Source organism: Dermacentor andersoni, chromosome 1 (genome assembly GCF_023375885.2).
Source record: "Dermacentor andersoni chromosome 1, qqDerAnde1_hic_scaffold, whole genome shotgun sequence".
Taxonomy (NCBI): domain Eukaryota; kingdom Metazoa; phylum Arthropoda; class Arachnida; order Ixodida; family Ixodidae; genus Dermacentor; species Dermacentor andersoni.
The window spans coordinates 61,320,779-61,333,451 of NC_092814.1; the positions used below are offsets into that span (position 1 = coordinate 61,320,779).

Below are 12,673 nucleotides of genomic sequence, written 5' to 3' on the forward strand. Positions count from 1 at the left end.
GCCGAAGCTCGCGTTCAGAGTCCTCATTTGCGACTGCGTATTGTCTTGTCATTATAGGTCACATCTAAACCACAAAGCTACGGCTAGTGCGGCTATATTTTGCAGCTGCTGCGCACGCATGCAAAGGCTACAGGGATCTTTTTAGTATAGCGATTTTCTTCCCTCGTTTTGCAGTTTTTTTTATTACGAAAATGAGAGCGAGAAAGTGACAGCTGTTAAAAAGGAAGAAAAGAACAGATTAGCTGTATACTTACTTATTGGCGAGCTATCTTATAAGTGTTATATGAGCATGCCAGCGAACACACGCAATCCGCACAAATCATGATAAGAAGCAAGCGATTACAACAGGACCCACAATTTTTGGCCATATATTTTTAGAAAACCAGCTACCACATATAGCTTTAGCACTTTTTATCGTTATCAAGTGGCGAACTCCGCAATGGCGTCTGCACATGACGTACTGGGACGGAAATTGTTCTGAAATACATGTGCTTATCACGCACCAATATCACGCCATTGGACGACAGCTTTCGCTAATGATATGCCCGACATCACGATGCCCGAAACATCTATTCCCAATATGTCTTGTATCTCTAATCATCTACATAAGATCAAGTGGGATCCTGTATGAAAGCACAGGTGCAGGGCATATGCGTTTCTTTAATAGGGTTGGTTGTCATGTGCCCTTAGGAACAGTCTATAGGGTAAACACGCTTTTTTTTAATAGATGCCCAGATGTCGGAGTCGCAAAGCTTTTAGTTCGTAAGTGCTCTTTACCATTGCCTGGCCGTCTTCGCTAATAATATGTACAGCATCAGGCTTGTCTCCGATTTTGTCTTACGAATAATTCTAGGGTAAAAGCTTTTTGTTAATACAGGCCCTGTTCTCGTGGTGTACTGTGTAAATGAGCCTTTGAAAACACTGCTCCCGTATTCGCAAAGCATGTTTGTATGCCAGAACAAGGTGGTAAGACGAGGCGCGCGTCAATCGTGCTGCCGGCTATTATACTGCTTGAGAACTCGGTAAGCTAACGATTAATAGTTCTTGCGAAGTAAAAGCTTTGTGAATTCGAGCCCCCCACCCTTTTTTTTGTTGTTTAATTCTTCTTCTACAGCGCTCTACTCTTGCAAGCATTCAAGACCGTTCATGTTGCAGCTTTGAGTTATAGCGCTATGTCGAGCTTTTCACAGGATTCGAAACTTGAAAAACAACCGAATATAGATACTGTAGTGCGAGCTTCCTTCAAAAAAAAAAAAATATACACGTCCATTTAAGTACTCCTGCGTTAACGAAGCAGGAATCAACATCGATACAAAGAGCCGCTCGAGTGTCCTTGTAGTAGCGCTATAAGGATAATTGAGAGAAGCGTGTAACCTGACACATCAATAGCCAACACGGCCTGCCATGCCTGTGACGGGCTTCACTGTCTCTGCGCGCCGAGATTTGAGGGCCCCGCCAAAGTGCTGCGTCACGAAAGAGCCCAACCTGGGAACAAAAAATGCGCTGCTGAGATAAGCGGACGAGGAAAGGCGGCCGGCGAGAGAGACGCCGTACAAGCAGCGACAACAGCTGCACCGGTCGGCCGCCGACTTTCGGAGGTCGCAGAGGCGAAGTGCCGGGCCGACCCGAAAAGAGGAGCGGGGATCCTTCTTTCCGGGGAGGAGGCGCCTCTCCATCGGTAGTGGCCACCGCGGAGACGAGAAAGTCCATCTCCGCGGCTGCCGATGTGTAGCGGCCACTACAAAAAGCCCGCCCGGCCGGCCGGGACAGACGAGTGTGTCGAAAACATTCCCAGCACTCGCGGAATGCTTAGAGGAAGAGACAGTATCGCAGGGGCGTCTCTTTAGCATGCGTGCCGTGTCGGCCAAACTGGAAGCCGCGCGTATACGGCGGTGATGGTCCACTTGGCAGGGAAACCGCGCTCCGCGAGGTCGCCCAAGACGACGGCGGGAGGGGGGAGTCATCGCGCGCGCTTGCGACCGATATCGCGTCGTATCGCAGTTTCATTGCCCTAATTGCCGCTTATATGGGCTTTTTAAGCCGGCCATCTCGACAGGAATATATATATATATATATATATATATATATATATATATATATATATATATATATATATATTTCGGAGCGCGTGCGAGAGCCCACGACCGCGTGAGATTGCCATCGCTGTGCAAAGGAAGGGAGCGAAAAAAAAAGGAAAGTGCCCCCGCGCGTGCGAGCGCGCACTGCGCTTCTGAAACAGCGCACACAGCAGACGCCAGCAGTGAAAGAAGCGGCGAGGGCGCCGCGCCCGGAGCACTTGTCCGAAAAGCAGTCGCCGCCCTTCGAGAGATTTTCCTCACCTCTGCTGAGGTGACACGGGGTTCTAGAGCGTGGTGCGAATCCGCGCGCCCACCCCCGGGTGCTTACAAGCGTTTCATATTCCGTTCACGTTAACGCAGAATTCGTTCGCTTTGCGCAATACTGGGTACCTATGTTAGCTGTGAAATACCGCCCTCAAAAAAAAAGGGGAGGGGAGATGTATGTGTTGGGGGGGGGGGGGGGCGGGGGAGGTGAGCGGGAGCTCGTACGTAATGTGCGTCTGGTGCATTTTTCTCTGCACTAAGGTGTTTTTGTTCGCATTAGTCAGAAGCTCATTCGCTGTTTCGTTTCGAAAATTTAAGGTGCTGCAAGTAAATTCAGTATAAGCTGACAAACGCGAGGGGAGCCTTTCCTCCGCTGAGTGAGCCTGGAGTTGCTCAAAGCATCTTTACTGGAGCGCGCGCAGCTCGCGGGGAAGTTCCCGCGGGGCTCCTTTGCTGGTGCGAGGAGCGAAGGCAAAAAAAAAAAAAAAAAAAAGGAAGCGAACATAGGGTGCCCGGATGCACACGTGTCACCGTTTGCGTTGCGCGCGAACTGGTGCTGCACACCGCGAGGTAGCGGCGTCGCCCGAAGGCGAGCTGACCGCTGTTGCATAAAAGGCGGCTCCCGAGAAGCCGGCAGCGGCCGTCGCGCTTGACGCGCGAGGCACGAGCGGTTCCGCGCGCAACACTGATCGGCAGCCGCCGAGCAACCTCAGCGGCCGCCCAGGCGAGATTCTATCGCCTTGAGAGCTCCAAACTGGTTTTTATTACCGCCGGTCCACACGTCCAATTCCGGTTGTCCGTGTCAAGACGATCGTGACGTTGACGGAGGCTTTCCTGTTTGCTCAGCGCTAAGCCATGGCGGCCTTTTGATTATAAACATCGCGGCCGGCCGCCCATCAGCGCTGAAGAGGTGTGCGGAAAAAGCGCCGATTTCTCTCGCTGAATGGCGTGCACAAAAGCCGAGCTGTTCGCTTTGCAGGGGACACGGGCCCGCAGTGGCTAGCTAGCGCAATCAAATCAGCGCGGTCGTTTGAGAGCATTAGCTCATTGCCGCACACCATAAGTATAATGGTTGTACGCTTCAGATCTGACACGTTACGGAGCACACATTTACAGGAGTCTTGTTTCTCGTTATATGGGACAAATTCTCTCTGTAGGCATAAGTAGAAGACGAAGACGCACTTGCTGTTCGAGATACTGATGCATCGTAGAAGCAGTAAGCCATGTTGGCCCACTTTGTTTGCATTATACGACGAAACCTTCACTCTAGCTTCTTCAGCGCTCCTTGGCTGTTTACAGCCCTAACTTGGTTCGCCCACGAATACTACTTGTCCGAGAGGAGTCGGATGACTTTGACCAAAAAAGCGTCCTGCTGCAGCTGTAAAGTGGTTGCAACGCAGTCGTTGCAATGCATTAGAACATTGGAATTCACCGGAACGTGTCAACTCGCGACTGCACTCCCTTGACCCTTCTTCATTGCGCCTTCCACTGCCGCCTAATTTATCTCGATGCGATCCAACTTTACTGTGTCGCTATGTGGTTGGGCGTCGCTTCTACCAACTTCTTTCCTTCCGTATCGGCATGATGGACAGCGCCTCCTGCAGCGTTTGTGATAGCGACGAGACCATAGATCATGTCCTTATCTACTGCCCTTCTTTTGACTACGAAAGACGGACATTGCGTGTCGCTTTAATCTGTGTGGACGACAGAGCGTTCAGAGAAGAAAAACATACTGGAACAATGGACTCGACCGCCATCCGCGCAGCAGGCCACAAGAGCGCTGCTGCGCTTTTCTGAAGACGTCTGAGCTCTGCGGCCGCATTTGATTGCGTGATGAACGCTGTCGTGCAGGCGCGCGTCACTTATTTTCCTTCTGTCTTTCCTTTTTTCCTTTACTGCCCGCTTCCCTCTTCTCCACAGCAGGGTAGCGAAGCAGCTGTAACATTGGTTACATCCCTGTCTTTCCTTTTCTCTCTCTACCTCTTTGCCCCTCACTGCATCTGTTGATGAGCCAGGAGAAGCGGTTAGAATTTACGTGAGGCCATTTCGAAGTAGCTGTATTGCTCCGCTGCGATCTCAAATCGCATTCTTCTCTGCGTTGTGCAGCTGGCTATTCTCCCAGCAGTAACTCTGGCATTTAGAGCGTCCCTTTGGGAGCCACTTGTCCATTAATGCATGTAGGCATGCTGGCTTGTCGTGTGGCAGACGAGTTGGTGTACAGTAGAGCACAAGCAGAGTTTCGTGGCGAAAGCGGACCTTCAGCCTTGACTTTGCTCGAATGCGCGCAGCCCGAGTGTGCCACTGGAGTCGGTCCTGTCGTGTCGCCTTCTTCTTCTTGCCTCCATCCGTTCTGGCCGACTCTTTGTTTGGTTTGAGTGTCGAGTTTCTCTAAAACAAGTTTCCAGTCGTGATGAGGCGTAGACGAGGAATGTGGCTGAGAGAGACCCGGGGGCTTCGCCTATCTTTCGAAAATAAACACTCGGACGCCGTCGTTGGTTGCTTGAGGAAAAAGCGCGGACGGGCGTCGGTGGTGATTCCTTTGAATGGGGCTTCTCGGCGGTCTCTCTCCTCGCTGAGCGGTCTGTGACAAATGGTGAGACGTATCTACCCCTAGATTGTAGGCTGAAAGCCCCAAAGCTGTTGTGTCCCGAGTCCCCACGGGTCCCGGCACAGGCCCAGCGGGAGCGGTCCGGGACGACCCCTCCCCCGAATCAGATAAGGGTTCCTCCCTTCCTGCTCAGAGTTGCCGCGCGAGGGCCCCGAATCAACACGAGGTGTAATTGGATTTATACCATTAGGAGAGCCATTAAGATTGGCCGCCCACAAACGACTGGTCGTTAACCATCCTATGGACAAGAACTTTAGGTCCGTGCGCACGCATTTTACCACTCCAACGCTCGCAGGCGCATGAGCGCCCCCACGCGTTTCATGTCGCCACCAAACGCGCTGCCGCTCGATGCAGCTTTTGGGTTACAGTTATCCACTAGCACGCAACCGCCATTCCACCTCTGGCAAACTATACCCACCTTTTTGAAGCTGGCACTTTCCGGCTGCGTTCGCGGCGTCTCCGTAGCCGCATTGATCTCCCGGAAACACTGTGGCGTGCGCGCTGGGGGAAGTGATTTATCGGCCCTTCAAGCGATGGTTGCACAAGATGGCATGTACGAATCGGGTTGCCGCTCGGTATACCTCTGTGGTCATGGCTCGGCTTTTACATTAAGCCACTTCACATAGCAACGCGCCCGGCCTCACAATGTACACCTGCGCACGGGCTCTGTATCATCCGGAAACCCTTAACTATGGCCCGGCCAGCAGGCCGGGCTCGGGACACCAGTCTTGTTTCTCTCGGAATCGGTACGCGCCCAGATCGAAGTAGCGTGCTGTCACACGAGCGAACTGCACTCACAGACATATTTCAGACTGACAGTGATGCGCAGTGAAGAGAGCGTGGCGCTGATGTTTTACAAATCGCATTTTTGATGAGTGGCATAAACATGCCCGCAAATTACCATGTCCTATAACCCTTGTTTCCAGGACTTGCGGTTAAGCGCGCTTTCTATATTCTCTGTATCTGCTCTATTTTCAGTCCGGTGTCATAACCGAGTCAAGAATCTACTGCCATGTGAATTGCAAAAATCCTAGGAATCCACCGGAAGGACAATGTTGCCCTTACTGCGAAGGTGAGTAGTCTTTATTTTTCCTCTGTCTAGATTCGGAGTGTCACAGAATGGGCATGCCATGCTTGTCTGACAACGGAATTGACAGGCATCTGCGTGGTGGGAGACCCCTGCCGACTGCTAAGTTTACATCAGCTAGAATTGACTAGGACGCGACTAAAAGCGCCTATACGGCAGGAATATTGCAAGTAATGGTAAAATTTCCTATAGCACTTCCTGTGTACGATCTCAAAAGACGAGACCCAAAATCGCGGAAACATTTTGGCCGTTCAGTATAATAAGCATGCTAGAGGCACAGTAATGATCCCTACATCGCGTGTTCAACAGGCTCCAAACATTTTAAATGTGTAAAACGCAAACGCTAGGCGCAATTTTCGAGATCTCGGCCCACTTATAGTACCTATTATATATAGTAGTCTTTCACTACTGCTGCGATTATTGCTTCTACACATACTTTATTATCTATTTCTACTGCAAGACTTCCTCGTGCTCACATGGGAAATGGGTACAAGTCTCTCTCTTAACCCTTTGAGGGTCAACGCCGTAAACGTACGGTGCCGCGAACAAGTCCCAAATGGTCGATACCGCACATTTACGGCGCCGCCTGCATGTTTGAAGAACGTGCCAATTTTTCAACTCTTTGTAGCCCAGCAAGTGCTGCCACCCTGTGTGGATGAAAGAAACGTTTCTTTTTTTCTTCGTAGTCTCTTGGTTTTCATTGCACGGCTGTTTCACGCTGGCGTTTCAGCGACCACTCGCGCGTCCGCACGTGCGAGGGCGCGCGGCGGTGAGTTTTGGTTTTGTCTCGCGCGCTGTTTCCATTCGTTCCGCTCGTAAAAACTTATGTCTACCTGGTTTCCAATCTCTCAAAGGGCCACCGCTAGATGCTCGCTCGCCTGTTGCTCACAGGGATACGATTAGATCTGTTCACAGGCAGGGCGCTGCGTATACACAAACGATGCTGCCATGACTGCGTTTCCTTCCTTGTTTTTTTTTTTTTTTTTTTTTTTCTAGAGGCTCGGCTTGCGAAACATACTGATTGCCCCCTTGTCGGCGACGAAGGATTGCTGCGAGTTTGCGACTCGTTCGGTTTTTCTGGCGGCCGCACAGCCACCGAGTTTTCTTGCGCGCACTCACACACACGGTTCGATTACGATATGGACGGGCGTGCGCGCTGGTTTCTCTGCTGCAAGCGAGTCCAGCGGCGATTCCTCCGTTGCGGACTGCTACCACAGCGGCGAATCAGAATGTATCTGTTTCAGGGCATCTACTTTTTTATTCTTATTATAAGTATTTGTGGAAGCCCATTTGTATTCATGAGTAAACAGTGCATGCTTACCTACGCAAAATGTATTGTGCCACTTCGTGGTCACTCTAAAAAAAATTCATGAAGTATTTTTTTAGAAGTAGATCAGTCTGACGATTTTAAATCTACAATAAAGAAACTATACCCTTGGGGGCCGCATTTGGCGAGAAAAAAAAATTGCCCTCAAAGGGTTAAAGTGCCTCCACGCGGTTTCTGTATGAAATTGTTAGTACCAGCTGACCTGTGAAGTCAGCTGGCACTAATTACTAATTACCGTCTAATTACAATATTACTGACGATGTCCCGGTGAAAAAACACGAACTGTCAAACCCTTGAGGGCAGCTGGCGTTCTTTGCTCGCCACCTGCACCACCGCCGCACGAGGACTACACTGAAACGAGGTCTTCCAGGGTTATCCTGCGAAGCGTACAAAAGCCATCACATCAGAACGACCACGCGACGCGAAAGTATCTGTCGAACCACAGTGTGGTACACGACCGTACACAAACGGCGGCCGTGAGAGGCGATGGCGAAGCATATGGCTGTTTGCCTAGGGCACCGTTCTTCACATTTGCAGCGCCATGACGTACGTCAAGACAGTAGAGAGGCAGAGCAGAGCCCGGAACACTGTCTACAACTCGACGACGTACGACGTTCAGAGTGCAGCGGCATGGAGTTCCACTCCGCCCCGCTGCGCAATCAGTGCCTGAGAGTCGCGGATCGTTTTGCTGGCGCAAATGAATTTGGAGCCCGCAGCATTAAAGAATGAGATCACAGTCGACAGAAGCTTCTAATAAAAATTGGAGCACAAACGGTAGCGCTTTCCCATTGTATTCGAGCATCGCCTGCCTTGCAAGGTTTGTCTCGATAGGCGGTGTCCATCATGACCCCTTAACTTTAAATATAGACGGACAACTTTGCGAAACGACCTGAGGCCACTAGACGTGTGGCCCCAGATGACTCGGACGAACGGATCTTTCAGAGCGCCCCGGCGCTTCGACGTTCTAGCAAGTGAGTACGAGAGCCTTTTCGCTATCAGTGGTTCGAGCCCGGTTCTTGGGCGGACTCACCTTCTCTACACCTTCATGCAAGAGAGCCTGTCGAGTTCGCACAGCACATAAGGTTCGTCCACTCTTCTAAACACGCTCTTAGAAAAATGCCGGCGCGTTTAAAAGCAGGCGCCCTTCTACTGAGCATCGACGCATGTGACCAATACTACGTGACCTGCGAGCAGAGCGAACGCCTAGCGGCGCCGTCCAGCGCGGCGATCGCGTTTCTCCTCCCGATATCCACTGCGGCGAAGTGTTTCCAGGGCCCATGGCTTCCCCGTGGAGCAGTCAACAACCCAGGTATTTAGACTGGGCCGCGACGCTGCTAAGCCTCGAGCTGACCGCTGCCTGCCGCCGCGATACCAGAGCTGACGGACGCCCGCGGCGCTGGCGACGCCGTTGTCGTGGCGATGGCACGCCGGCCGACGCCGCTCGCAAGCACTCGGGCACATACATCACGGCCAGGCTGCGCGCCGCGCTCGCGGCCCGACGAGTGGCGCCCAGAGGCAGCACGACCGGCCAGTGCGGCGCGCTGCTGGCGCGGCGGCGATGTTGACCGCGCCGCGTCGGGGTTATCGGGCTGGATTTATTGGGCGAAGCCGCCGCTTCCATCAGTCCAGTGTAGGCTCCTCGCGAAGGTCGTGCGGCACGTGTCTCGAGCCCTGCCCGGGCCAATCGCCGCTCGCTGGCGTGGCATAAGGGACTTTCTTTTAAGTCGCGGTGCGGGGGATTAGAGATAAAAACGGAGATGCCACGTGCGAGGAGAAGAGCGTATACCTGTTTGTACGCTGCCCCTCCTCCAACGCAGCACGGAGGGGGTTCCGCAATTTGAACCCTCACAGCGCTCGCCCGTACGCGAGTGGATATTTGCAAGACACTTGCTCCGCATTGTACGGCGCCGTGCGTCAGTTTGTCGCGGCGGATGACAGAAACAACTGTGCTTAAATTTCAACGCCGGCTGCGCACTCGAGCTTAATATTGCCAAGTTTCTCTCGCATTTGTTTTTCTCAGTCGCAGATCTTAGGAATGTAGTGTCTCGGCTGATTTTGATGCGCATGGAATGTTCGACAATTTTATGTATCAGCCGCTGTTTGTAATGACAACAAAGTGGCTAACTAATTTATTACCACAAAGAACAAGAAGAAGGGGAACCGAGGGGTCCGATTTCTTTTTTAGTCACAGCCATATGAAGCCAACAGATAATGATGCCAGGGAAAGCTCAGGGGAAGTAATTTGTAGTTTTAGTTGCAGTGCAGAAGGGATAAGGTGAAGCGACATGAAAGTGGACGAAGTTAACAACGCGCCGGGGGCCGGAGACGAAGCGTCTGCATTACGTGCCGCATACCGCCATGGCTATGAGTGGTACTGGCTAACACTTCCCGGGTTAGATCTCGTACGCATCATAATTGCCAAAAAATGTGAACCTGGCAACAGCCTCCGCCGTAGTGTAACGCACGCGTAATGCGCAGGTCGTGCGTTCGGCTCCCACTGGCGTCAAGTTCTTTTTTCTTCCGCTTTCATTTTCTTTTAGCTTGTAATTTCTAAACTTCAATTGAAACTACAAATAACTTCCCCTATGCCTTCCTTGGCTTCATTATCTGTTGGCTTCATATGGTTATTATCACGAAGAATTGCATTGAACTTGCTATTTTCATAAAGGTGAAAATATTCAGCCACTTCTTCACACTACACACCATGCGATAAAATGTTCAGATGGCCGTCAACTGCCTTTAGAAGGTCCGTGCAATCTGGCGCAGCACTCCCTTCCGATGTCATCTATAGCATTCCACTCGCCTCCGACCTTCGACTCGTGTTTGACAACATCTGAATAGATTTCGAGGTGCTCGAGATTCTCCTTCTGACATTCCTGAACACCTTCAGACTCGCCCCCACACTACCTCACATGAGTTCGCCCTACCTGCATTGTGTTAGGTGCTGCCAACTTTTCACACCACTAGCCGGCCTACCTCACGCGGCAGCCGTCATCAGCATTCAGCCTGCGGAACTCGTACATGCCACAAGCTGCTCTTACCTTTGTCCCTGGGGCATTCTCGGTTAAAGTGATGTGCAGAGAGAGAGAGAGAGAGAGAGAAAGAGAAATCAAGGAGAGAAAGGCAGTGAGGTCAACCAGACGAGTGTTCAGTTTGCTACCCTACACTGGCGGCAAGAGAAAGGGGGAGAGGGGGAGCAGTGAGTGCACGTGAGAAGATGCACAGGGACACTATAAGCGGTCTCTCAAACCGGTGCACTTCAAGTACTGCACTAGTGCACGAATAGCTTTTTTTTTTTCTACCGAGCAAAGGCTTCCAGCATACGGTGTACCGTCACCACACAACGAAAAATTTGAAAGTGGGCTTCTCCCCAAATAGTCTCTTATTGTGGAGAAGCCAGCTTTGACAGGGATTTTTGACTGGGTCAGAGAACTAGTGCGTGCTCACTGCGTCATGTTATACGTTTAATGGACGGCAGAGCGAATCAGGGCCCGCGTTCACAAAAAAAAAAAAAAAATATTTTACTCTAGAATTGTTTGTAAGAGCAAATTCCAACCAATCCTTATGCTGGACACGCTATTAACAAAGGCGGCTGGATCGTGACCAGGATATAAACTTACGAAATAAGAGCTTTGAGAATTCGGCGCCAAGTGTATGGATTGTGATGTTCATCTTTGTAAAGCCTGGCCCTCATGAAGCGAACTTTCTCTATGAAATTCGCGCGTCAAAAAAAAAAAAAAAAAATCTATCTTGACGAGCCGCCGTGTCTGTGTCCCATCACCCCTGATGCGACGATTTCATCAGCGCGCTGTGCCGATGTCATTGTTGTTAGGTGTGAGGCAGTGCTGTCACGGTTTTGGATAATAATCTGAAGAAAGTGTGTACCTGTTGTACTAGAAAAAAATAGTTGTGTCAGTTGATTAGTGTCGTAATACTTTGCTTAAACATTATTCCGCGTTTATTTCACGACCTATATATGCTCGAGGATTCGATACGCCAGACAGACAGAAAATTTTCCCTGTAACACTAGCGGCACATCAGTTTCTGCCTCCTGTGCAGATTAGCAAATTGCGCACGGGGTAATTAAATCGGTATCTGCGATCATTGTACTGTAGTACAATGGTTGGCTGTCAGCATTCTAATTTTGCGACAAAGAAGCGATTATGAAGGAATGCAAGCGTGCGATGATCTACAGACTACAAAGTGGCTGTTCAAGGTATTATTTTGGCTTTGCCTGATAACATATCAATATCTAATACATAATCTTACAATTGTTTCTATATTACTCCCGTAAGATTTCTGTGTAGTCATCAGCGGCAAAAGTAAGCTCTGCCACTTTGTACAGATAAGCTAGAGCTGCCGCTGCCTTTCAGCACGCCTATACACAGGGTGTTTCACGTAACTTGTGCCAAGAATTTAAAAAAGTGGTTAGCCGCAGCTGAATGGTTTATGGTTTGCCTTCATGTGGCGCTCCTTAGAGTATTGTTTTTAATATCCCGCTTAATTAGTTAATTAACTAAAATGAATTACGCAACATTTTTAATGTTCACTTTAGGGTCAAATGCGTTTCGTTGCGTTGTAGAGGGAATTCAGAAACGACCGATTCAATTTTCTTTCTTTCTTTTTTTTTTTTTTTTTGTGGCAGCGTACGTGCTGCGCGGTGATATTTTTCGGCGTTTAAGGAAAGCCCGCGAAATATGAAATACAATCACGTGACCGCGCTCATGCGCTATCGTATTGCAGCGCTCTCAACCGCGCTTCGTGCGAAAGGACCCTGCGCGCGGACTGTGGCGAAGTGACCGGCCGCAACTCTAGGCAACGCCAAAAAAAATCGCCACGCAGTATGTAGTGTCACAAAGAAAAAAAAGAATGGATCGGTAATTTCTGAACCCCTTCTAAAGTGCAACGAAACGCACTTGACCCTAAAGTGAATATTAAAAATTTTAAGTAATTGATCATAGTTAATTATCCAATTAAGCGGAGTATAAAAAAAGCGCCACGTGACGGCAAACCATATGCCGTTGGTTTGATTCAGCTGCGGTTAAGCACTTTCTTAAAGTCCTTGGTTCAAGTTACGTGAAACACCCTGTATATACAGAGAGAAGAATTAAAAATATAGTACCCGACCACCGAGAATCGAAGCCACACTTTTCATGTTATAAAGAGAGAGAGAGAAGAAAGTTCAATAAGAATGAAGCCGGAGAGGTTGGTCGCATGCTTACGACCTTCTACTCTACACTTGGGCAAAGTATGGGCAGAGTAATGTAGAGCAGGATGAGGAATGACGACGAAATAAAGTGCTAAGCAGT

The 12,673-nt window shown here is 50.1% G+C and overlaps 1 protein-coding gene across 2 annotated transcripts in view; it reads left to right on the top strand.

Moving 5' to 3' along the window:
• Positions 1 to 12,673, top strand: part of cv-2 (crosveinless 2-secreting protein) — a 240,203-nt gene that overhangs the window by 135,617 nt on the left and 91,913 nt on the right. For both annotated transcript variants that reach the window (XM_050191325.3, XM_055061547.2), the window contains one exon: positions 5,929 to 6,022. In XM_050191325.3, the coding sequence (XP_050047282.1) occupies positions 5,929 to 6,022 (94 nt within the window). The remainder of the gene's footprint in view (positions 1 to 5,928; positions 6,023 to 12,673) is intronic.